The sequence below is a fragment of the Daphnia magna genome, linkage group LG1 (genome assembly GCF_020631705.1).
Source record: "Daphnia magna isolate NIES linkage group LG1, ASM2063170v1.1, whole genome shotgun sequence".
In the NCBI taxonomy this organism is placed as follows: domain Eukaryota; kingdom Metazoa; phylum Arthropoda; class Branchiopoda; order Diplostraca; family Daphniidae; genus Daphnia; species Daphnia magna.
The window spans coordinates 8,465,776-8,492,243 of record NC_059182.1 but is presented as its reverse complement, the minus strand read 5'-3'; the positions used below and the strand labels follow the sequence as shown (position 1 = coordinate 8,492,243).

General features: G+C 37.0%; 2 protein-coding genes and 1 pseudogene across 2 annotated transcripts; 2 read left to right on the top strand and 1 right to left on the bottom strand.

The window, feature by feature from the left end:
- Positions 1–8,904: 8,904 nt before the first annotated feature.
- On the bottom strand, positions 8,905–10,447 carry LOC123470230. The gene is made up of 2 exons (XM_045170295.1): positions 10,442–10,447; positions 8,905–10,200 (listed from the first exon to the last, which is right to left on the bottom strand). Exons 1-2 carry the CDS (start codon positions 10,445–10,447, stop codon positions 8,905–8,907), a joined length of 1,302 nt encoding a protein of 433 aa, XP_045026230.1.
- A 19-nt stretch (positions 10,448–10,466) lies between these two features.
- LOC116924383 lies at positions 10,467–13,129 on the top strand (annotated as a pseudogene).
- A 3,678-nt stretch (positions 13,130–16,807) lies between these two features.
- Positions 16,808–17,788, top strand: LOC123469786. Its single transcript, XM_045169117.1, has 4 exons — positions 16,808–16,968; positions 17,142–17,252; positions 17,313–17,481; positions 17,574–17,788. Exons 1-4 carry the CDS (start codon positions 16,888–16,890, stop codon positions 17,720–17,722), a joined length of 510 nt encoding a protein of 169 aa, XP_045025052.1. The 5' UTR covers positions 16,808–16,887; the 3' UTR covers positions 17,723–17,788.
- Positions 17,789–26,468: the final 8,680 nt, after the last annotated feature.

Here is a 26,468-nt window from a genome sequence, read left to right as displayed (position 1 = left end):
TAAGTATTCTTTCAGTGTTGTGTTAACGATTAAACTAAATAAATCTTTTCAGTATATGGAAGACTTGGCAGAAAGGCAAGAAAAGAAAATTGGAACCTAGCCGCCGATGATGCCATCTATGAGCAAAACCTGAATGATCATCGAAATTTAAAAACAGAATTTCCAATAAAGGTGCAGCCAGCTGCAGGTCCCACTTGGTGTGGCGAGGCTGGAATCTAAATATTTTCCACAAATGGGAAGAGATCGATTTGTAAAGCTTCGATCTCAAAACTAATAGACCAAGATCGGATGCTGAGTTGCCAAGGCTGAATTCCGACCTGGGGTATTTTTCCTCTCAGGCCCTATAGGAGGGAAATGAAAAATAATATATTTAATTAAGTTGTAGTTAGTTTTATTACAAAATCTTTTGGAATCGTGTACTATACCTCTGTGCTGATATAATACACAAAATTTTATCTCCAAAAAAGCTGTTATTTTTCCAGGAAACTTTTTGAAAGGTACTTGTTTACAATGTACCGTAGCAGACGTAAAGTGATTGACTGTGACTAGTGACTGTAGTGTCAAACTGTTTTCGTTTTTTATGTCATGAGTAGTGTAGTTTGTGATGTCAGTAATGAGTTATTTGACACAATTAGTCTTTTTAAGTTATCTGATTATGCTAAAGGATTTATTCATAAGGAAAAAGAAATTTACTTAGAAAAACGTCTGCTTCTTGTTCTACAGTTGTAATACGGGGAGGGGGTTGTTGTGGAAAGGTAAACAAGTACCTTTCAAAAAGTTTCCTGGAAAAATAACAGCTTTTTTGGAGATAAAATTTTTTGTATTATATCAGCACAGAGGTATAGTACACGATTCCAAAAGATTTTGTAATAAAACTAACTACAACTTAATTAAATATATTATTTTTCATTTCCCTCCTATAGGGCCCGAGAGGAAAAATACCCCAGGTCGGAATTCAGCCTTGGCAACTCAGCATCCGATCTTGGTCTATAATGAACACAACCATTTATTAACCATAAAAAATTATTTTTAAAACCATAATTTATTATATTTTTTAAAATATTAAAAAAACACCAATAAAAATAGACTCAAAACTTGCTCCACAAATTAAGTCCCAAACTTACCACTCAAAAATTAAAATCAAAAATTTTATCTAGTGAATAATTTTGGATATGATAATACACGCTTCTTTTGTTGATATTGCCAATAAATAATTTGTTTTGTCTATAAAAATTGCATCATAATTGATATTGGAGTTTCATATGAAGGAAGGAAGCGGATGTCTTTATAGCTGGAGTCGATTTATTAGCTGTAGAATAACAGGTAATGTAATGCTAGTCTGCAACTTTCAGTCCGCGCTTTCCCTGCTCCGCCAAGTGATATCCATTTCTGTAAAATTTGTTTATTTCGGAGATACACTAGATTACCTACTTATATTTCTACCAATAACCGAGAAACGTTATAAACCGCAACGACCACGAAACGGGACAAACAGGGGACAAAGTAGTGTTATTGGGGTTAGGCACCATTTTTTTTCCTGCCCGCAATACAACCCAAGTGCCCATGGGTGACAATTTACACTTAATTTAAGAAAACAAACCAATTCTTAATTCAATCTATCCTATAAGAGGAAACAAGAATTGATTTAGGTTAAGAAATTGTCTTTGTAAAAATTAATAAATAACAAACAAAAAACAATAAACGTAAATAATAAATTCCGGGCACAAGTAATTTTTTTCACAAGTAAATGAAGTAATTAGCACAAATACAAATAAATATGTTCGGTGGTAAGTAAGGCTATAGGAATTAAAGCTAACAAGTATATTTAGTATTAAGTATTAATAATCATATTTAAATCAATATTATTTAAAAATTTTGGAAATAAGAGTCCTTGGGCCGTAGTCTGAACTTGGCTTGAGCGTCAATCCAGATTGGCCTCCATTGGCTTTACATGGCCATCCAGATTGGCTTAACGCTCAAGCCAAGTTCAGACTACGGCCCCTTATCACAAGTAATTTTTTTCACAAATAAATAAGGTATTAAGAAAAAAAAATTGATAATTATAGATGCAAGAAATGGTGTTCCTTAGTAAAGAAAGAATTCAATAAATGCTGAAATAAGTAATTTTTCTTTTTGTTCTTAATTATGAAAAAAATCAGATGATAAGTATAGACCAGTTTCGGATGCTGCGTTGCAAAATTTAAAAAAATCCAGGGGGGTTTCGATTGCAGGGGGAGATAGGAAAAAAGGGGTTTTTGATTTATTTACCATAGTAATACTTTTCCAATTCAGGAAATGTTCTAGAATACTACACTTTAAGACATTCTGCGTCTTCTCCAGTCTTCATAAATAATTAATCATCCCTAGTTTTTCCATTATCCCCATATCCACCTTTGAATCACCCATGTTTACATATTTTCTTGACACTAGAAACGCAAGAAATACTAAACAGCATCCCTAGCCTTTTACTTGAATTAATTTTCATGGATAAACCAGAGTAATAGAATACTGGTGTAGCCACGCTTATGGCGGTCCCTCCCATTGCCTTTTTGGCCTGAAAGTCTTTCTGTCCCATAACGAAAGCGCCACAGCGGCTGTGTTGTGAACTTGTGATGTATTACGTTTTTGCTATGTTTTCGCTCATTTTCGTCGTCTGTACTTCAGAAAGTAAACAAAAAGTGGCTTAATTAATTAGTGTGAAAAAAGTAAGAGCATGAAGAGATTTCTTAACAACCCTTAAAATTCAATTCATAGGTGGCGTTACGGTTATGGGACACTTAAATCGATATCTTGCCTCATTTTCTCACAATCGATACGTGAAATTGGCAACAACTTTTGGGAAAAAATCCGAGAGAGGGAGTTAACATGGCCGTGGCTACACCAGTATTCTATTACTCTGGATAAACTAGGGATGATTAATTATTTAAAAAGACTGGAGAAGACGCAGAATGTCTTAAAGTGTAGTATTCTAGAACATTTCCTGAATTGGAAAAGTATTACTACCTAGCCTTTTACTTGAATTAATTTTCATGGATAAACTAGGGAAGATTAATTATTTATAAAGACTGGAGAAGACGCAGAATGTCTTAAAGTGTAGTATTCTAGAACATTTCCTGAATTGGAAAAGTATTACTAGGGTAAATAAATCAAAAATTCCTTTTTTCCTATCTCCCCCTGCAATCGAAACCCCCCTGGATTTTTTTAAATTTTGCAACGCAGCATCCGAAACTGGTCTATTACTCGCAACAAGTATTTTTTTGTTTTCAACAAGTATTAACATTCGGAAGTATAGGAAAACTTAAGTAAATGTACGCATTGGTAATTTTAAACATGTGTATTATTGCTCATAAGTACATTTAGGGAACCGGGTACAAGTCAAAAATATTAATAAATATGTTCGATGGTAAGTAAGGCGACAGGAATTAAAGCTCACAAACATATTTGTTCTTAAGTATTAATAATCATATTTAAATCAATATTATTTATAATTTTGGCAATAGACCAGTTTCGGATGCTGCGTTGCAAAATTTAAAAAAATCCAGGGGGGATTCGATTGCAGGGGGAGATAGGAAAAAAGAGGGTTTTTGATTTGGTTACCCTAGTAATACTTTTCCAATTCAGGAAATGCTCTAGAATACTACACTTTAAGACATTCTGCGTCTTCTCCAGTCTTTATAAATAATTAATCATCCCTAGTTTATCCATTATCCCCATATCCACATTTGAATCACCCATGTTTATATATTTTCTTGACACTAGAAACGCAAAAAATACTAAACAGCATCCCTAGCCTTTTACTTGAATTAATTTTCATGGATAAACTAGGGATGATTAATTATTTATAAAGACTGGAGAAGACGCAGAATGTCTGAAAGTGTAGTATTCTAGAACATTTCCTGAATTGGAAAAGTATTACTACCTAGCCTTTTACTTGAATAAATTTTCATGGATAAACTAGGGATGATCAATTATTTATAAAGACTGGAGAAGACGCAGAATGTCTTAAAGTGTAGTATTCTAGAACATTTCCTGAATTGGAAAAGTATTACTAGGGTAAATAAATCAAAAACCCCCTTTTTTCCTAACTCCCCCTGCAATCGAAACCCCTTGGATTTTTTTTATTTTGCAACGCAGCATCTGAAACTGGTCTATAAGTAATAAGTGCCTTAAGTATTTAGCAGCTACGCCCTTGTATAAATGTTCCCAAGTAATTATGGTTTCAAAATAAGTTGTACTTGCGTATTTATATTCGTAAGTAAAAATGTTCATTGCACTTATGATAAGTAATTAATTTCACATGTAAATATGGCATTAAGAAAAATAAATTTTTTTATTGTTGGGGCAAGAAAAGTTGCTCCTAAGTAAACAAAGAATTAAGTAAGTGTTGAAATAAGTAATTTTTGTTTTTGTTCTTATTTACTAAAAAATCTGATCTTAAGTATTACTGGCAACAAGTAGTTTTTTGTTTTCAACAAGTATTTACGTTCGCAAGTCAACTCCATCTCTTTCAGGGACCTGAACCCTGTCAGGCAAAACATGACGACAACTCCTGGTAGGGTTCAGGTCCCTGGCCTCAATTTGCAGCAAGAGATAAACAGCTCAATTCGTTATATATCGCAACCTCTTCACAAAACCCCGAGCCGTTATTTTTTTGTTTTGTTTTTGTTATTATTTATGTTTATTGTTTATTTTTCTCTCTGTTTCCTTTCCGTAATACAATGCCTTTTAACTTTATAATTTTGTTTTTATTTATTAGAATATTACTTAATTAAGCAATAGACCAAGATCGGATGCTGAGTTGCCAAGGCTGAATTCTGACCTGGGGTATTTTTCCTCTCGGGCCCTATAGGAGGGAAATGAAAAATAATATATTTAATTAAGTTGTAGTTAGTTTTATTACAAAATCTTTTGGAATCGTGTACTATACCTCTGTGCTGATATAATACACAAAATTTTATCTCCAAAAAAGCTGTTATTTTTCCAGGAAACTTTTTGAAAGGTACTTGTTTACAATGTACAGTAGCAGACGTAAAGTGATTGACTGTGACTAGTGACTGTAGTGTCAAACTGTTTTCGTTTTTATGTCATGAGTAGTGTAGTTTGTGATGTCAGTAATGAGTTATTTGACACAATTAGTCTTTTTAAGTTATCTGATTATGCTAAAGGATTTATTCATAAGGAAAAAGAAATTTACTTAGAAAAACGTCTGCTTCTTGTTCTACAGTTGTAATACGGGGAGGGGGTGTTGTGGAAAGGTAAACAAGTACCTTTCAAAAAGTTTCCTGAAAAAATAACAGCTTTTTTGGAGATAAAATTTTTTGTATTATATCAGCACAGAGGTATAGTACACGATTCCAAAAGATTTTGTAATAAAACTAACTACAACTTAATTAAATATATTATTTTTCATTTCCCTCCTATAGGGCCCGAGAGGAAAAATACCCCAGGTCGGAATTCAGCCTTGGCAACTCAGCATCCGATCTTGGTCTATGGTATAATTTCATTAAAATTACTGTAATAATTTTGAATTCAACTCATGGGCATTCGGGTAGTGAAACTGGTTTCAAAACCCGATATCATTACTGTGTACCCTATTTGACTTGTTTTGTGCAATACACTATAGTTTTATTTATTTTCCTTCACTTGCCCACCCTTTTTAAGTTCAGGCTGAGCCATATCTTTTAAAGTGGGTATTTTGAATGAAAGAAAACCGCTTGAAAAGTGACTACCCGAGTAATGACCGATCAGCTATTTTTCAGGTAGGTAGGTTGGTGCGGTTTAACGTGTCTCGGGTAATCCCTCTATTCCAGTACACAAAATTAAAATAGCTTCATAGGTAAAATATTTGGTCTAAATAAAATTTTTTTACAGTAATGGATAGCCGATGATGGGGGCTATCCCCTCCCGTTAAATTTTTGCTTAAAAAATACCTTACTGAGTAGTAAACCGATTGGATATTTTTGTCGGTGTGGTTTGACGGATCGTGAAACTAAATGAATTGTAATCGGTAAACTATAAGCTCTATATTGGAAAAAAATTAACAGGAATGGATAGCTCTTGATAAAATCTATCCATTTGTGCAAAATTATCACATTAAAAATTTTTACTATGGTAGTAAACCGATTTACAATTTTTTTTTAGCTCGGTGCGGTTTCACGGGTATCGGGTAACACCCAACTCCCTGATATATGTAAAACTTCAATAATTTTTTGCGGAAAAACTATAAGTCCAAATTAATAAAATTTTACAGATATCGATAGCCCTCATCAAGATCTATCTATTTCTATAAAAAATTTTGAACAAATGTTTATAGAAAAAAAATTGAAAAAGGATTATATTTTTTACTTTTGTCAATAGGGTCGAGTATGTATATCTATAGAGCGCAAAAACTATAAAAACACGTCTTGCCCCAAGTTCTTTGTTTATGAATATTTTTTCATAATTTTTACAGAAATGGATAGCTTTTGATGAGGGCTATCGATATCTGTACAATTTATTTAATTTGAACTTATAGTTTTTTCGCAAAAAATTATTGAAGTTTTACATAAATCAGGGAGGTGGGGGTTACCCGATACCTGTGAAACCGCACCGACCTTAACAAAAAATTGTAAACCGGTTTACTACCTTAGTAAAAATTTTTAATGTGATAATTTTGAACAAATGGATAGATCTTATCAAGAGCTATCCATTCCTGTAATTTTTTTCCAATATAGAGCTTATAGTTTACCGATTATAATTCATTTAGTTTCACGATCCGTCAAACCACACCGACAAAAATATCTAATCAGTTTACTACTCGGTTAGGTATTGGTTTATCAAAAATTTAACGGAAGTGGATAGCCCCATCATCGGCTATCCATTTCTGTAAAATTTTATTTAGACCTAATATTTTTACCAATGGGGTCATTCCATGACAAGTCGAATTTTTCCGTCGCAAAAAAAAAATAGATTTGCACAATTTTTTTACTGTGGGTTCTTATTGTTATTAAGATTACTTTTGCCAAAGGAAAAATTTTTCCGGTCAGCAGGAGCTGAGGAATAAATCCCCGAAATTTTCCCTTTTTTAATTTTTTAGATGCGTGTTTTTACGATTTATTTAACATTTGGCCTGTTAATTTTTTTTAAAGAAATAATAGAAAATAGCGAAAAGAAAGAGAAAATTTTTCTTCTTTTTTTGGTTTGTGTCCGGTAAAAAAAATTTCTCCCGTCTATCCCAAAAATTGATCCCGAGATTAAAATTTTGATTGAATTTTGACAAAATCTGGCCGCTCGGACGGCCTTCATTTTTTTAAGAGTAATAGAAATGTTTGTAATAAACGACGATAAATAAAAATCACGCTTTACCCGCTATCAGTTTAAAAGTTAAAAATTTTTGAAAACCGTATTTTTTTTGCGTGTTTTCACCGCGCGCGGAGTTGAAGGGGTGCGCGCGCGGCGCACGCGCACCCCTTCAACCGGCGGATAAGGCGCAACCATGGGAGCTACTATAAGGAGAGCTACTGTTCTTAAAAAAACAAACAAATATTATTCTAAATTTGCCAATTGGCAAGTATATTTGGCAGAAATACTGTCATGTTCACTTTTTGGAAGCTTAAAAATTCGATGTGGTGGGTTTCAGAGATTGGATTTTTATGATAACATGTGATAAGGGAATAACTTTTTGATTATTGGTTGGTTTATATCCTCGAATAAAACCCAATTCTCCACTTGGGGACAAAACATTGACATTAAATTCTCTTTTTTCTTCATCGAGACTTACAATCTGGGTAACATACCAATACTTATCATCTGGGTGAATACAGGATATGTAATCATTAATATTGCATGAGAAAAAATCAAATACTTCATGGGGCTTTGGCAAAACGTTAAAGGTCGCAAAGTCTGCATCATCACCGGATAAAATTGATGCATTCACTTGAAAAGAATTAACGGGGACGTAGGAATGAAACTTTCTTGTGCCAGTAACCGCAATAGCATTTTGCATTCTTTCATTGATTACTGCCTCATTTGCTTTCACTTCTTCCGATGTGACGAAAAAACATTTAATTTCTAAATTTTCCTTCGCCCAGTTGAACAACTGCATCGGAGAGGTGATTTGGTTGTTTGCGCTCCTTTGAAGACTTGCGAGTCTAGCAAGTCGTTTCACTGTACCGCCGATGCCATCACACGCACTTTTCCCATGACAGGAAGCAAAAAAATGCCATTCAGCCTGAAGCTTGAAGTCTTCAAAGTGCGCACACAAATTTGCAAAATTCTTTTTGTTTTTGTATTGGGCACCGGACCCATCTGTAAAGTATTGGACACTTTTTAATGACGGATTTAAGGTCATCAGATGTTGAAGCACAGGTCTGAGATAAGCGTGCACAGATATGGTGTCGTGCGTTAGATGGTCACTGATTATCGCTATTCTCACGTTGAAGTTACTCCCGTCTGGTCGTTTCATATAAGCCATGAAGGGAAGAATTGTTGCTTGATCATTTGCCCAGTAATAACCTTGCACCGAATCTTGAATAATGAAGGAGTAATTTTCTGAAAAATCACTGACTAGAACACACGATTCATGGTCAATTTTTTCCTTGCACTGAACGAAGAAAGCGCTTTGATTACGAGCGATGAAGTGATGCGTCGTCAGTTTTTTTATTGCTGAAACAAGACTTTCTATAAAATCGTCACTGGCTGCTACGATGGTTTCTAATTTGTTTCCATCAGTATGGGTCCATTGCTTGTATGAAATGTTCTCATTTTCATCACAGATTAATTCTTCCAAAAAAGATTCGAGCGCGTTCAATCCAGGGCAATTTGGGCAGCCACTCAACATAAATGTCTTGTTGTAGACACTGCATACGACTTTATCCATCAATAAGTGTCGTTCTTCACCAAGTCCAATTGATAATAGCATTAGTTTCACGTTCTGGTGGTACACACACCGCACACCGAATGTGTGCCGCTGGATCCGACGGTGATGACGTGTTTTGGTCGAAGGTCAGCAAATGCGGAAAATCCAACGGTTTTTATTCCGACGATGTCTTTAAATTTCTTCTTATATTCACCATGAAGCTCATCAATATTGAGTAGCAGCAAACGTTTTTGAACTTGAAGCCGTTTGCCGTCCGCTTGCTTCACGCTTTTTACACTCTTCATGCCAGGTAGTTGTCGGCTATATTCGTCAGATATATAGCAGTCGATGACGCGTTGTTTGTCGTCATCACTCAACCGACGAGAAGAAATTTTAGCCTCTGGTTTCGCTAAAATTCCAGATTTTATTTTCAACTCGAGTGCCTGAGCGGCAGAATATTCACTGACACCAAAATGTTCACTTGTTTGTTTAAGTGTCCAACTAGCGGGAGCGAGTGTCAGGAGCGATAATTGCAAACTTCGATCCGCAGTTGACTTGATTTTTTCTTTGACAGCTTCCATTAGTTCGAGATAATCACTTGGCTTTAGTGAAGACGACGAATCATCCTGGCTTAAAATATTGCGTTTTAAGTTTTCAAGGACGGAGGCGCAAATTCTAGATCGTCTTTCTGAATTGCTTTTATTGAGATCAACTATAGGTGTGATAACTGTGGCACTAGAAAGAGCGCCAATCACTCGGCGGGGCGTTATGATCTTTTCGATAATGAACGGACTTGTAACACATTCATTTGTGTCATTTTCTTCAGAAGTTTCGTGTCGCGGTGTTTTTGGCTCACTAGAAAGCACGTTAAGTTGTGTTGAGCACCGAGGGGAAAGGGTTTTGCCTGGAATCAACCTCAAATTATTGTCAAATCCATGCACTTTATCACTGAACGCAAGGTTGATTTTGTAAATGCCACGTACAACACGTTTATGCTTTTTGAACGGGTCACAACAGTTTTTGGCGTAATGAAAGCGAGGCGAGTCATAATAATCGTAATAGATAGCATAATGGTGAGCGCAAATAGTTTTAACACCTTCACTATTAACTCTTAACTTGATAACACGCTGATCGTCCGGTGGCAAATCAAGTAACACAATTAAATCCAAACTTTTAGTAAAATGTAGTTTAAAACAATCCGAATTAACTACTACGCCAACACAACACTTATCAGAAGATATATCTATTTTACAGAACACGAATTCGAAACTAAAACCAAGAATACGGAGAGATGTGATCGACAACCGATTGCTTTGACTTGCAAACAGACACTGTCTTTCGAAGTAAAAATAAAATTCTTTCTTCTGAAGAAAACACGGTAACCGTAAACAAGCATGTTTTTGAAATAAAACATCCTTGTTAACTCTGTTTCATCGACCGACATAACAGCTCCCGTGGGGTTGGCCTTTTCCGCCGGTTGCGCGCGCGCACCCCTTCAACTCCGCGCGCGGTGAAAACCCGCAAAAAAAATACGGTTTTCAAAAATTTGTAACTTTTAAACTGATAGCGGGTAAAGCGTGATTTTTATTTATCGTCGTTTATTACAAACATTTCTATTACTCTTAAAAAAATGAAGGCCGTCCGAGCGGCCAGATTTTGTCAAAATTCAATCAAAATTTTAATCTCGGGATCAATTTTTGGGATAGACGGGAGAATTTTTTTTACCGGACACAAACCAAAAGAAAGGAAAAATTTTCTCTTTCTTTTCGCTATTTTCTATTTTTTCTTTAAAAAAATTAATAGGCCAAATGTTAAATAAATCGTAAAAACACGCATCTAAAAAATTAAAAAAGGGAAAATTTCGGGGATTTATTCCTCAGCTCCTGCTGACCGGAAAAATTTTTCCTTTGGCAAAAGTAATCTTAATAACAATAAGAACCCACAGTAAAAAAATTGTGCAAATCTATTTTTTTATGCGACGGAAAAATTCGACTTGTCATGGAATGACCCAATGAAGCTATTTTAATTTTGTGTACTGGGATAGAGGGATTACCCGAGACCCGTTAAACCGCACCGTCCTGTCTACCTGAGAAATAGCTGATGGGTCATTACTCGGGTAGGTGCTTTTCAAGCGGTTTTTCTTTCGTTCAAAATACCCCCTTTAAAAGATATGGCCCAGCCTTAACTTAAAAAAGGGTGGGCAAGTGAAGGAAAATAAATAAAACTATAATGTATTCAACAAAATAAGTCAAATAGGGTACACAGTAATGATATCGGGTTTTGGAACCGGTTCCACTACCCGAATGCCCATGAGTGGAAATTCACAATTATTATAGTAATTTTAATGAAATTATACCGTTGCTTAATTAAGTAATATTTTAATAAATGAAAAAAAAATTATAAAGTTAAAAGGCATTGTATTACGGAAAGGAAACAGAAAAAAAAATTAACAATAAACATAAATGATAACAAACACAAAACAAAAAAATAACGGCTCGGGGGTTTTGTGTTTTTGCCTGACAGGGTTCAGGTCCCTGAACGAGATGGAGTTGCAACTGAATGCGTAAGGCAAATTGCGCTAGTATAGCGAATTGAGCTGCCTATCTCTTGCTGCAAATTGAGGCCAGGGACCTGAACCCTACCAGGAGTTGTCGTCATGTTTTGCCTGACAGCGTTCAGGTCCCTGAACGAGATGGAGTTGCGAACAACCCTATAGAGCAGTAAAACATCCTGCGTTGCGCGTTTTTCCCAAATGCGAAAATCTCATTTGTGTCCAAGTTGGTCTGCTGTGGCTGCAGCGTCTTATGGAGAAACCATCTTCTTCACGTTAAAAATTAAGTTTTCATAACTATAATTTAGATTTCCCCCTTTTCTTTCTAGCAGTGGGTACCCTATTCATCTTTTCATTTCACAGCATTTTCATTTTAGCAGAAATTCGTCTGCTACGAGGGGATGAACAAAAAACCATTCACAAACAATAGCTAAATAAAAATAAACCAGATAGAACTAGGGCTAGAAAAAAAAATTGGGAAATGAAAAAATGAACCCACTGCTAGGATGAAAAGGGGGGAAATCTTAATTATATTTATGAAAACTTATTTTTTAACATGAAGAAGTTGGTTTCTCCATAAGACGCTGCAGTCGCAGCAGACCAACTAGGACACAAATGAGATTTTCGCATTTGTGGAGAACGTGCAACGTAGGATGTTTTACTGCTCTATAGGGCTGTTCGACATCTTTTTTAAGATTTGTTGAAATCGTGAAACGCAGCAACTAATGTATTTTTTCGTCTGCTACGAGTGACTTGTGTAGTTCTGCGAAATATTAATTTTTTTTTAAAACAGTGATAGAAAAGGGGGTTGTTTTGAAGTTCTGATGTGTTTTCTTTATATATTAGTTCGTTATAGTGTTAGTGTTTAACTAAGTCACTGTCTAATTATGCCAATGGACTTAGTATTGAGGCCAAAACACGTTATTTGGAAAAGTTACAAATGTTTAACAGTGATTGTCCATATTGTATTCCTAATTCTCTGTGGAAACACGGTTTAGACTGTTGTCCAATTATTCCAAAAATTGCTCCCTCAGATATCTTCATATATCTTGTTGAAACAAAAAGCTATCAAAATCATCTGAAAGCCCTTGGCGCATACAAGGGGCTGTCTTCTGAATCCAAAAAGGCTGTAAAAGATGGTTGGGTTCAAGAGTTCATGGCCATTGCTCTCCCATCACGGGTAGTATTGATGAAGGCAAAGGTATATTATTTGGTTTATTAATCAACACTTTATTACTAGCATTGATATCTGATTAGTTCCACCTTCCCAAGCAATAAGTGAAGGTCCACACAAGCCATGGGCAGCAGTTTCAACAGAATCCTGCTTAGTAATTTGTGCACATTGTACGTGTGCTGCTGGGTTAGTTAACCATGTGTTTATGATAATTGTTTAATAATGTTTTACAATTATGTAAACCTTATTTTTAGTTTAGGTGAGGTGTGCAACCATGTAGCTGGTATTTGTGTTAGTTTACTAATGTTTATGAGTTTATGACGATTAAGTTATGATCAGGACGTCTTCAAAAGGGTGGCTTACATGGGGGCTATTTGTAAAGAAAAATTACCAAAAGTTAGGGTACCAACAAAGGAGGAAATATCAATTCTTTTTTGTAAACTGACTGAAATGCCCGGCAATCCTGGCGGTATTTTATTAGTTACTGAGAAATCGAGCAATTTCATTCCTGCAGCTCTTAAAATCACTTTACCAAAACCTATTGGTTCTTTGTTTAAAATTTACCTAATGGGTAGTACATTGTCGGAGCTTATCAAAAAGAGTAATGAGCTTTATATACAATATGGACAATCACTGTTAAACATTTGTAACTTTTCCAAATAACGTGTTTTGGCCTCAATATTAATTCCACTGGCATAATTAGACAGTGACATAGTTAAACACTAACACTATAACGAACTAATATATTGTCGCGGGTGAAAAGGGATATTGGTTATCTCTTCGCAGAGATGAGTCATCCGCTCCTTGGACAAAGCTGCGATCGTGGTGAAGAAATTATCGGGAGAAGTCCGCTCCAAGAAAGATACGCAGATATGCAGTCTGGAAGGGGAGTAATTCGCGCGACGGTATAAAACGCTGCCCTGAATCTGCGTTAGATGAGTCTCCATCGGGTGAGCTCCCGGAGCTGGGCTCCGTAGGAGTAGTTCCCTGGTTTCCCTGGAGTCTTCAGACGCTTCTCCAACTTTTGGTAATGGTTATCCCTTTGTTTGAGTTAAACCATTGTTTAGAATTTAAGTCATCACTTGTTGTATTTGTTTGTTCTTGTTCTAATACAACTCGTGCGACAATTGGTGGAGATACAGTCCGTTACCCGTGAGTAACGAAATCGTGCTTTAAGTGGCAATTGTTAAGAACGCAGCTCGTTACCAGTAAGTAAACGAAGTCGTGCTGCAGTCATTGTTAGCCGATGCCGAAGAGGACAAACCAACTGCTACCTAGTTGCCTAAGAGACCCCAGCCGACGATTACATCCGCTTCGAGAACTGTCAAGCGTTCCGGTAGAAACTTCACCTATCCCAGCCTCATCGTTGGAGAGTGGAACTTCCTTTGTTGGTGAAGCCCTAAATTTTGAAGGTCCTATTCCAAAGGACAATTTGACCAAAGAAGCTGACAGTCAGGGTGAATCAGTCGAGACTTCAAGAGGCTTATACTAGGATCCAGAAACCGAGGTCGATTTGAGAGCGGCAATGAGTCCAGTTGTTCCGGTCGGGGGACAACAATTTATAGTGCCATCAAGGCATATTGAGCAGCCGAAAAGACAAGCTATGGAAGCTGTCAGAAAAATTATTAGCCCGCCAATCTTCTGAAAAAATTCAGAAGAAGATGCGCACCAATGGATGGAGCGCTTTGAATAACATTCTACCCACAACAGATGGGGTGATATTAGAAAAAAAAAAAAAGTAATTTTGAAAAGTATTTTGATGACGCCGCCAGGAGCTGGTTCAAGTGTACAAGGCTCCCGAACGAGTGGATGGTAAATCTCAAACGGCCGGAAGATATGCGATTGCAGCGCCTCTTCCGTGGCCGAAGGCAGGCGGTTTAAAAAAAAAAAAAAAAAAAAAAGAAGGAAAATTCTTAAGACTATCCGGGAAATACAAGAAACATTTAACAAGTAAGCGCAACCGGAAAGAAGAAAAACGAAGGAGTAAAAGTCCCTTATTTGCCAAGAGGACGCAAGCTGATTTTTAGTCTCATCAACCTTCGTGGATCGCAGAAGATTAGTACAGTCGGGTCGCCTGTCTTGAAGAAGGGGGACCTGTCGCGGGTGAAAAGGGATATTGGTTATCTCTTCGCAGAGATGAGTCATCCGCTCCTTGGACAAAGCTTCGATCGTGGTGAAGAAATTATCGGGAGAAGTCCGCTCCAAGAAAGATACGCAGATATGCAGTCCGGAAGGGGAGTAATTCGCGCGACGGTATAAAACGCTGCCCTGAATCTGCGTTAGATGAGTCTCCATCGGGTGAGCTCCCGGAGCTAGGCTCCGTAGGAGTAGTTCCCTGGAGTCTTCAGACGCTCTCCGAGTTTGGTATGGTCATTCCTTATTGTTATTAGTTAAAAGTGAATAATTGTCTGGAATTTAAGTCATCACTTGTTTTATTCGTGTATTCTTGTTCCAATACAACTCGTGTGACAATATAAAGAAAACACATCAGAACTTCAAAACAACCCCCTTTTCTATCACTGTTTAAAAAAGTTAATATTTCGCAGAACTACACAAGTCACTCGTAGCAGATGAAAAAATACATGAGTTGCTGCGTTTCACGATTTTAACCAATCTTAAAAAAGATGTCGAACAGCCCTATAGAGCAGTAAAATATCCTACGTTGCACGTTCTCCACAAATGCGAATATCTCATTTGTGTCCAAGTTGGTCTGCTGCGGCTACAGCGTCTTGTGGAGAAACCAACTTCTTCATGTTAAAAAATAAGTTTTCATAAATATAATTATGATTTCTCCCCTTTTCTTCCTAGCAGTGGGTACCCTATTCATTATTTCATTTCAAAATTTTTTTCTAGCCCTAATTCTATCTGGTTTATTTTTATTTAGCTATTGTTTGTGAATGGTTTGTTGTTCATCCCCTCGTAGCAGACGAATATCTGGCAGCAAACGAAATTCTTCGGCTAAAAGAGACGAGCAACTTACAAACAAAAATAAAATAAAAATAAAGTAGATAGAACTGGAGCTAGAAAAAAAAAATTGGGAAATGAAAAGATGAATAGGGTACCCACTGCTAGGAAGAAAAGGGGGAAATCTAAATTATAGTTATGAAAACTTAATTTTTAACGTGAAGAAGATGGTTTCTCCATAAGACGCTGCAGCCGCAGCAGACCAACTTGGACACAAATGAGATTTTCGCATTTGTGAAAAACGTGCAACGCAGGATGTTTTACTGCTCTATACTTGCGAACGTAAATACTTGTTGAAAACAAAAAAATACTTGTTGCCAGTAATACTTAAGTTCTCCCGCGTCGCCGACTGAAACGTATCCAATAAGCCTCTAACAATTTACTAACAAATAGCTAGCATACTGGTAAAAATAATTTGGTGTTTTCATATGCTACCCGATTACCCGACCCGATAATGACAATAACGAGTAATGCAAAGACTCTATTTTGTATTGCAAAAATTGTTCTACTAAGAAGACTACTCCCCTACCCCCCGTAGGGTAGTCTACCGATGATACAGTCTACACTTTTTCCAGACATTTAATACCTAGAGCAAAAAAAAGGTGTCTGGACTGACATTACCCTCCCCCCCCCCTTATAATGATTTTGCGCCAAAACCACCCTACCTCTCCTTAAAAAGGTAAACTATTAATATTTTCTACCCACAGATGGCTTTTTCAAAATAAATCGGTGTTCACCTTTTTGTGCAGGATACTGTACTTATGAGCAATAATACACATGTTTAAAATTACCAATGCGTACATTTACTTAAGTTTTCCTATACTTGCGAATGTTAATACTTGTTGAAAACAAAAAAATACTTGTTGCCAGTAATACTTATCATCTGATTTTTTTCATAATTAAGAACAAAAAGAAAAATTACTTATTTCAGCATTTATTGAATTCTTTTTTTACTAAGGAACACCATTTCTTGTATCTATAATTATAATTTTTTTTTCTTAATACCTTATTTATTTGTGAAAAAAATGACTTGTGATAAGGACTCGTAAATAATATAAATACACAAAGGAACAAACAAATGAGAGCTGCAGCCCCGCAGAAAACCCCACTGTGTACACCAGAAGAAAAATGTGGGAGCAGAGAGCAGAAAAATATGGAAGGGTGTAAGGGTAGAGAGAGCCAATCAGAGGGCTGAGATAGTTCCACTGATCCATTGGTCTCGCGGGGACCAAGGTGCGAATCAGGGCATATTTTGGGAGTCAATGTCAATCCTACACCTGAAAGCCCGCAGTTTACTCCGTCCGCCCTTTACTCTGGTCAGACGAATTATTAAAAATATAAATAGTCGCCAAGATTTATCACATGAAGCAACAACAAAATCGTATACCTTCAATCAAACAACAAAATCGTACCATGAGTCGATCAGTTCGTGAATATCTAAAGGTATGAAAAGCAAATTGACCCACATAGAGGATTCATCGTTGAAAATTAACTTTGATTTAAGAAACGAAATATTACTCTCAATTTGAGTCGTAATGTCTTTCTTGGATTTAAGCTGAAGTCATTGGTACTTAAAAGAAGTTGGCAGAAAAATGCACGATATACTTTTGTTTTAGTTAAACAGGACCAGTTTTATCCTAGTGGAGTTCCGTTTTGTTCGTTGCAAAATTATGATGAATGGAAATGAGTGTTACACTTATGAATGGATGGACAGTAATTTGTGGAAAGTAATAATATCAGCTGTTAAAAAAGTAAATATCCTGGTTTTCAAATCACTTTTCCTTAAGGAGTTAATGGAAGGAACAAAAGAACTTCTTCAAATTTACAATATGATCAACAAATTTTCTACATTTGAACCTACTACAACATCAACACCCAATCTAAAGCTGGCATGTATTTTAAAAGAAAATCTCATCAAAACACACATTTTTTTGGAGCCTAGCAGAAGCAACAAAGGTATAATATGTACATGAATACATAAATCCATATTGTGTGTATAATTTTTAATTCCTAAATTGTAAAAATTTTGTTGCCGCTTGTATGTTTAGATTGTTTTGAATCTGTTTCAAAACTTAAAAGAGTGCTGGTTATAAGTGTAACTTTGAACAAGCCTGGCACAGACTTGCAAGATTTACACGACGTTTTATCCTTATACCACAAAGAAAGGCAGTTGAAAATAAGCAGCTATTTCGCATAGAAATGACTGGTTACGGAATTGTGTGATGGGTACATAAAAAATTGTAAATACAGAGCTCATGGTTTATGGCTTTGGCTTTTTACTGGTCTTCGTGTTGCCACGCATTTGGATTCTTTTTCGTCATTTGGTGCAAGGACAAAAGAAGTTGACACTGTGCGCCTCGAATAACTGAGTAATTTACTGATGAGACCACGAAGTATAATTTCATGGTGGACCCAAACATGCGCGATAGGTCGTGTTAATGGCAAGACCATGGCAAGATACTCTAATGCAAAGCACCAGGCAACCATTTGAAGGAGAGTTACTCCTGAAACTCGCGCGGCAATTTTATTTTTAAAGGAAATTAAAAAATTACCTTAGTTTATTTCGTTCTTATATTTATTCCAGTCCAATCAAGTGGCCTCACATATTTGACGGGTTTGACTGAATGGCGAAGATGTTCAAGACTATGCATTGAAGTTGCTGAAAAATAAATTAATGCTTGTTTGAATTCGGAGAAATTCTCAAACCGCCGGCCTCTTCAAATTCTTCAACGGTTGCAAGAAATTTTTTTAGCTGCTTTGTTTCCGACTATCAAAACCAGAAATCAGTTCGTAACAATTTTTAATAACGAGTAGGGGAGACCGGACCCATGTGGGACACCGGTCCATGTTGGACAACGCGATTAAAAATAGAAGAATAATGTCTAAAAATCTGAATTTTTAATATGATATAGTACTAGGTGTTTTGTTGTTTCAAGGGTAATTTCGTTCGTTTCGGTCAGCTAATTGCTGAGTTACTGCGCGAAGAAAAAAACAGATAAATAAATTGCAAAATTTCTCTTCACTTTTCTTTTGTTTGTGCCTAATGAAGCTTAATTAGTAAACTTCTAAAAACCACATTTTTTAGACAATTCTATTTCCTACATTGCCCTAAAAAATTTATAACTTTCCGTCATACAGTTGCTCCGTAAAATTATTTTAGCGAAGGGTAGTCGTTGGAGGTGACTTTGGACAAACCCGATGGGTAACCTTGGACAAGAAAGGGGCGTGAAGGGGAGAGGCCTGGGCGGAGCCACTAATAGCGCGCAATTCAAATGAAATTCGCAAGAATAGTAATATAATGTTGCAAGGTTGATATTGTGCTCGAATTATTCCCAATTTCCCATAGAAAACAAGAAAAGGAATCTTTGTATCACATTATTTCTTATTTATTTAATCAGACGGGAAATATTACAACTGATTACACGAGATATAATTTCCCTACATTTGTCATGTAATTTTTAGAACAATTCTTGTGTCTTATATTCTTGAACAAGTAATTATGAGAAGAAATTGAACATGTTTAAATTTAGTTACAATCTAAGTTTTTAAAACGAGGCATTGAGAAATCGAGACGAAATGAGAACATTACAAGTCAATTAATTTTGTTTGTTTAACGACACGGCCAGTTCTCGTTACTTGAGGAATATGAGAGGGACAGTGTACCTCAACATCTGAATCCGTGTCAACATTCTCCTTATTCGACTTTCTTTTCTTTCCATTTTTGTTTCCTTGAGGTAGTAATTCATGGCTAGTTTTTTTCTTCTTTCCTATTTGTTCGCTATTTTTTGGTTTCTGATTTTCTTCAATTCTTTTTCTTCTTTCTTGTTGTATTCTTGTTCAATGAGATTTTTTTTCGGGAGTATCTGTAAGAATCCTGGTTCTTCCAAGCCTATTATTTGATTTTGATCGTGGAACAATTGAAGTTGCCTGAATTACTTGTGGTAGAGGTCTTAGTTGCTTTGGAGTTACATGAGGCAATGGATAAATCACTTGGCTTGAAGAAGGCACTGATATCGAAGTGATCGTCTCTGACGACTGACATTCATGACTATTCTGCTCATGGTTGCATCGCAGTTGATGAGGGACATGAGTCAATGGGCATATCACTTGGCTTGGATATGGTAGTTGTGCTAAGGTGATTGACTGTGACGATTGAGATTCAGGAGTGTCGTTCTCAATATACTGAATGCATGGAATTAGACTTTGAACATGAGTCACTGGAGAGATCACTGGGATTGGAAATAGTTCTGGTGTTAAAGTGATAGTCTCTGAAAACTGAGAACCAGGAGTGTCCTTCTCAAAATACTGAATGCATTGAATAAGATTTTGGACATGAGTCACTGGAGGGATCACTGGGATTCCAGATGTTTCTGACGGGTCATTCCATGTCATTTGGATTTTTTCCGTCGAAAAAAAAAAAAAAATCGCCCTGATTTTTTTTATGCATTCCTTATGGTATGTATAGAAACACTACCAAAGGAAAAAAATGTACTCGTAATAGAACACTTGTAATAAAATGGCAAAGTTTGGACTTTTTGTTGTCTTTTTATGCGCGTTTTAACGTTAAAACTAATAATTGATGCAATATTTTTATTTAAAAAAAAATCGAAAGTAGCGAAAAGAAAGAATTTTTTTTTCCTTTTTTTTTGGTTTGTGTCCCATGGAAAAAAAATAATCCCGTCATGCCGTAATCTTGATTTTAAAATTAAAACTTTAGTCGCTTGTTGAAGAAATCTGGCCGCTCGGACGGCAATTATTTTTTGCAGAGTTGTAGATAAGATTATCCTTTATTAGTATAAAAATAATCAAGCTTCACCCGCTTTCGGTTCTTTAGTTATAATTTATTGAAAACTGAAAATATTTTACGTTCATAGTTGCACTCGGTGTGGCGCGCGCGCGCTTTCCCCCCCACAGATGGAGAAAGCGCAACCCCACGGAACCCCTTTTGAGTAGGTTTGATTAAATTTGCAAACGGCAGAACATAAATAAATTTTCTTAGGCCAAGTTCAAAAAATAAAATATGAAGCAAATAGATTTGTTATCGAAAATCTGCCATGGAGGCAATATATGTATTTGAAATTTTGGTGTGTTCATCTGTGTTCATTTTAAACATTCGATTTCTTACAGTTGTTGACTTGAGAGATTCAATTTTGGAAAACACATAGGAAGATAAAATTTTTTTCTTTGTTTTGGTAGGCTTATACCCTTGAAGCAAACCGGATTCTCCATCGGGTGACAGTAACATTACAATAAATTCTCTTTCTTCCTCTCCCACTTCGTCAATGCCAACTAATTGCGAGACATACCACTTCTTATTATCTGGGTTTATCAATGCGATATAATCATTAATAGTGCAACAACTAGAATCGAAAATTTCTTTAGGTTTTGGTAACACATTAGATTCACTGAACTCTACTTGATCACCAGACAAAATAGACGCTTTCACTTGAAATGCATTCATTGGAACAAAGCAGTGGAATTTTCGTGTGCCTTGAATTGGAATAGCACTTTGCATTCGGTTTGCAATCAATTTTTCATTTTCTGTTACTTCTGCAGACGAGACGTCATGTCGAGACGTCGAGACGACGCGCGCGCGCGCGACGCGATGTCGAGACGTGCATTTGATTTCAACATGTTCTGTAGCCCACTCAAAAAGCTGCATTGGAGTTGTAATCTGGTGGTTAAGACTCCGTTGTAGACTAGCAAGTCTTGCCAATCGCTTTATTGTTCCGCCTAGGCCATCGCATGCACTTTTGCCGTGACAAGAAGCAAAAAAGTTCCACTCTGCCTCTAGTTGGAAGTCTTGAACGTGAGCAGATAAATTTGCGAAATTTTTCTTGTTTTTGTACTGAGCACCGGAACCATCCGTAAAGTATTTGATTCTTTTAAGTGATGGATTCAACATCTTAAGATGTGTAAATACTGGTCTAAGATAAACGTGCACGGATACGGTGTCGTGAGTAAGGTGATCGCTGATAATTGCCATGCCAACGTTTAGCCCACTCCCGTCATGATTTTTCATGTAGGCCATGAATGGTAAAATAGTAGCTTGGTCGTTGGCCCAGTAATAGCCTTGCACCGAGTCTTGGATAACAAATGAAAAATTCTCGGAAAAGTCGCTCACGAGAACACACGTTTCAAAATCAACAAGTTCTTTGCACTGGGCGAAATAAGCACTTTGATTTCGAGCAAAGAAGTGATGGGTTGTTAATTTGTTGACCAGAACGACAAGTTTCTCGATATAGTCATCTCTGTCCGAAGAAATGGTTTGCAATTGATTTCCATCGGTGTGCAAGCGGTCAGCAAAGACAGATAGGCGAAATGTTTTTACGCCAGTTGTATCTTTAAATTTTTTTTTGTAGTCGGTGTGAAGCTCGTTGATGTTAACAAGCAGCAATCGTTTTTGAACTTCAATTCTTTTTCCGTTCGATTGTTTAACACTTATGACGTTTTTCATGCCAGGTAATTGTCGGCTGTACTCATCTGATATGTAGAAATCGATCATTCGCTGTTTGTCAAGATCCGTTAGGCGGCGTGAAGATATCTTAACGGCTGGTTGCGTTAAAATTCCGGATGATTTCTTTAAATTAATAGCTTGAGCAGCTGCATATTTCGTCACTCCAAAGAATTCACTGATCTCTTGAATAGTCCAACTAGCGGGAGCGAGAGTCAAGAGTGATATCTGTTCATTCCGATTCTCCTTAGAGCGAATTTTTTGTTTAACTGCTTTAATCAATTCAGTATAATCACTCGTTTTTAGTTCTGGTGACGATGCTTCATCTACGCTAAGAATGTTACGTTTCAAGTTTTCAAGAGTGGAAGCACAAATTCGAGATCTTCTTTCTTCGTTACTCTTGTTGAAATCAGTAATTGGTGTGATTATTTCCGCTCTCGAAAGAGCATCAATAACACGGCGAGGCGTAATAACCTTCCGGATAACAAACGGACTTTAATCAGCTTGATTAATTTCGTCGCTGTGTGGGTTTTCATATTGTCGTGGCGTTTGTGGATCACTAGAAGACACGCTCAGTTGAGTAAAGCAACGAGGGCAAAGAGTTTTTCCTGGAATCAACAGCAATTCGTCTTTAAACGCAAGCACTTTGTCAATGAACTGAAGGCTTATTTTGTGAATGCCACGAACAGCCCGTTTGTGTTTTTTAAATGGGTCACAACATTTTTTTGAAAAATGAAAACGAGGTGTATCGTAGTAATCAAAATAAATTGCATAATGATGAGCACAGATAGTTTTCACATTTTCACTCTGAACTCTTAACTAAATAACTCGTTGAGAGTCAATCGGCAAATCAAGTAACACAATTAAATCTGAACTAGTAGTAAAATGTTTCTTAAAACAATCCGAGTTCACAAACACACCAACGGAACATCTTTCCGAAGAGATATCCATTTATTCAATTGCAAAACTATCAGTATTATACTAGGCTACGGAGTGATGAAAACACAACTATTGACTGTGAAGTGAAGAGAGAAACTGCCTTTCTATCATTCTATATATTTTTGCAAAAAACACTTCCATGAAACTGAGAATTCTTGAGAAAAAGAGTTAATCATAAACAAGTAAACTATAAACAAGCGCTGGGACTTGGGACCTGTGGTTATGCATCCCCCCTCGGTGGATGAAAGAGCGCGCGCGCGCGCCGCACCGAGTGCAACTATGAACGTAAAATATTTTCAGTTTTCAATAAATTATAACTAAAGAACCGAAAGCGGGTGAAGCTTGATTATTTTTATAGTAATAAAGGATAATCTTTTCTACAACTCTGCAAAAAATAATTGCCGTCCGAGCGGCCAGATTTCTTCAACAAGCGACTAAAGTTTTAATTTTAAAATCAAGATAACGGCATGACGGGATTATTTTTTTTTCATGGGACACAAACCAAAAGAAAGGAAAAAAAATTTTCTTTCTTTTCGCTACTTTCGATTTTTTTTTAAATAAAAATATTGCATCAATTATTAGTTTTAACGCTAAAACGCGCATAAAAAGACAACAAAAAGTCCAAACTTTGCCATTTTATTGCAGGTGTTCTATTACGAGTACATTTTTTTCCTTTGGTAGTGTTTCTATACATACCATAAGGAATGCATTAAAAAAAATCAGGGCGATTTTTTTTTGCGACGGAAAAACTTCAAATGCCATGGAATGACTCTGACGTATGAGAATCAGGAGTGTTCTGCTCAATTGATTGACACGCTGGAATGGGAACTTCTACGACAGTGTTTGGGGCTATAAAAGATAAAGAAGGATAATTAATATTTTCATACAATGCAGGTATTATGAAAGACTTTGTTACCTGGTCTGTCAGTAACAAATGACGGTGCGTAGCGAAACTCTGGAATGGCAAATCGGTTAAATGGGTAGATACCCGTAATTTCAAATCCTTTTATGATCTTCTGAGGCGTAAAAGAACTTTCAAATGGATAACGCGATAGCTGTGCTATTTCTTTAATTGAAATTCTGCCTCCTGGGTTTTTGTTAATCCAATCATTTTGAGTTGAACCAATGGCTTTTTTAAATGGCCAAAACAAAGTAACGTCGAGCGGCTGAAGAACATGAGAGCAATGGGGTGGTAGTGTAAGCATGATAATTCCGTTTTCTTTAACGAATGTCACGGCTTGAAAGTCCAAGTGACTACTGTGGTTGTCCATAATCAATAAAATTGGTTTTTCTTTGGAGCATTTGACAAAAGAGTGGAAATGTTGCAGAGATTTGAAGAAGTTCTGTCCCGTCATCCAACCAGATTCTTGAGGTAATCCGATACAACCTAAAGGCCCATTTTGAAACATGGTTGGGGTAACTTTTTTCCTCGGAAAAACAAATACTGGTGGTACCCAACCACCACCAGCATTGATGAAGGCAAGCATGGTGACATTTACACCCCGTTCCGCTGACACAGTCTGTTGCACCTATTAATTACAAGTTGAACTTTATTAATTGTTGGTTATGAAATAAAATTGATAAAATATTACTTGCTTTGTTCCTTTTGTTGCAATTATCTTTGGTGGCGGGTTGACAGTCGGGTCGTTTGTCTCGTCACAGTTCCATAGCTCATGTGCTTTGAATTGGTGTTTCGTCATTAACATACCCAAATTATCAAAATACTTCATAACCACCTATAACTTTTATAATTTTAAAGCTACATCTACGAAAAAAATCAAGGGGGTGTGGGAAACCATTCAACGGAAAACTTAAAAAAAAATTCTTCTTTTAGCGTAAGGGGATGGGAGATATGGGGGGGTGGACTGGAACTGTCCAAGATGGGTCCGGTCTCCCCTATATGCTTATCCGCTTCAACTTCTGTAAAGGTAAAAGAAAAGAAAAAAATCAGAAACTCACAGACAATTTTTAAGTTCGAAAACTTTATTTCCCCAACTTCTATGAAATATAATGAAATTGAGTATGAAATGAATTTGATAAGATTGTATAATTAGAAATTGCTCGAGGCCGCTTGCGGCCGAGGAGCAATTGGAATTGTGGATAATTTAAGAATGCGACGTTTTAACTGTGTTGATCTTGTATTTTCAGCTAATTACCAAGCAAAAAACAAAAGAAACAAAGGAACATCGGTCTCTTCCCCCTTTTGGGTAGCGCCTGGGCCTCAGACTTTTAACCGAAGCTTTTTCTCCTGGTGCCCCTTCGAAAATGACTCCTGTCGCGAGGAAAAAATTGCGTTAGTAGGCTGCGGGACAGGGTAGGGTTTTAACCAGTTAAAACGTCGCATTATTAAATTATCCACAATTCCAATTGCTCCTCGGCCACAAGCGGCCTCGAGCAATTTCTAATGGTCAATAATTAGAAATGCTCCGTTCTAATTGTGACTTAGACGCACAACTTTAGCCAAAACTACGACTAACTCTGAGTTAGAGTCACGCTTATAAGAGGGGGGAAAAACGGATTCAGTAGTCCAATTGCCCGTTTTAAGAATGGTTTCCACTTAAAGACCCTTATTAAAAGCTTTAGATGACGCAGCTCCACGTGTTGAGTGCGCTGAAAAGGTAGATACGTCGACTCCAGCCTCCGTTAGGAGAGACTTAATCCATCTTGCCACTGTTGAGGCTCCAATCGGCTTAAACGGCTTTCGTGTAACGATAAGGAATCCATCACCGAAACGGTTGTCTACCAGGCCGTCTGTTGCCTGGATATAGTTTTTCATGCACGTCACCGGGCACAAACAGGGGTCACCTGTAAATCTCTCGACCCCTACCCCTGGCAAGGCTCCACTGCGCTGCGATTTACACAGCTTCGATAGAGTGAAGGAGGATCCCCACTCACCAAATTGGACCGAACTCCTAGAAATTGAGGCTAGCTCGGAGACCCGGGCGAAGGTTGATAACGATAAAAGAAAGGCGAATTTTTTAGAAAGGTTCAGCAGGGACAGGTTTGCATCATTTCCGAGATCACTGACAAAATTCAGCACACCATCGACACTCTACGTGGCTACGTAGCGCGGCTTAGGAAGTTGATAAAAAAAAAATACCTTTCATCAATCTTCATATCTTCATATGAGGGGATGGCTACCGACTCCTTTCCCACCAACCTGCTCCAAAGTGACTGATAGCATTGATCTTAAAATATTTACCGAACTGTAAGATTTACCCTTCAGGTAGGCCTCTGTCAAGAATTGCAGAATCAAATTCAAACCATTCGACAAGGGATCCGAATGTCTTTGACGGCACCAATCACTCCATAGTGCCCATCCGGTTTCGTAGGCAGCTGATATGGACTGACGGTTTCCATCAAGCAGAAAATGCGCCACTTCTTCCGAAAGGCCTTGCTCCTGGAAGCGTCTCCCGAGAGTTTCCAGGCGACTAACATGAGGGATCTCGACTTGATCTGGGGGTGGGTCTCACCTGTGGCCGATGTTAGCTGACGATCGGTTGGAGCCAGAACTACTGGGACGTCACTCGCAAGCTCCAGGGCAAGCAGG

What these genes read in the sequence shown, in the direction of transcription:
- LOC123469786 (XM_045169117.1), top strand. Translation starts at nt 16,888, where the DNA reads ATGAAGCAACAACAAAATCGTATACCTTCAATCAAACAACAAAATCGT. An exon ending in CAGTTCGTGAATATCTAAAG is followed by an intron (nt 16,969 to 17,141) that starts GTATGAAAAGCA and finishes CTTTTGTTTTAG; the next exon opens with TTAAACAGGACCAGTTTTAT. An exon ending in TGGACAGTAATTTGTGGAAA is followed by an intron (nt 17,253 to 17,312) that starts GTAATAATATCA and finishes CTTTTCCTTAAG; the next exon opens with GAGTTAATGGAAGGAACAAA.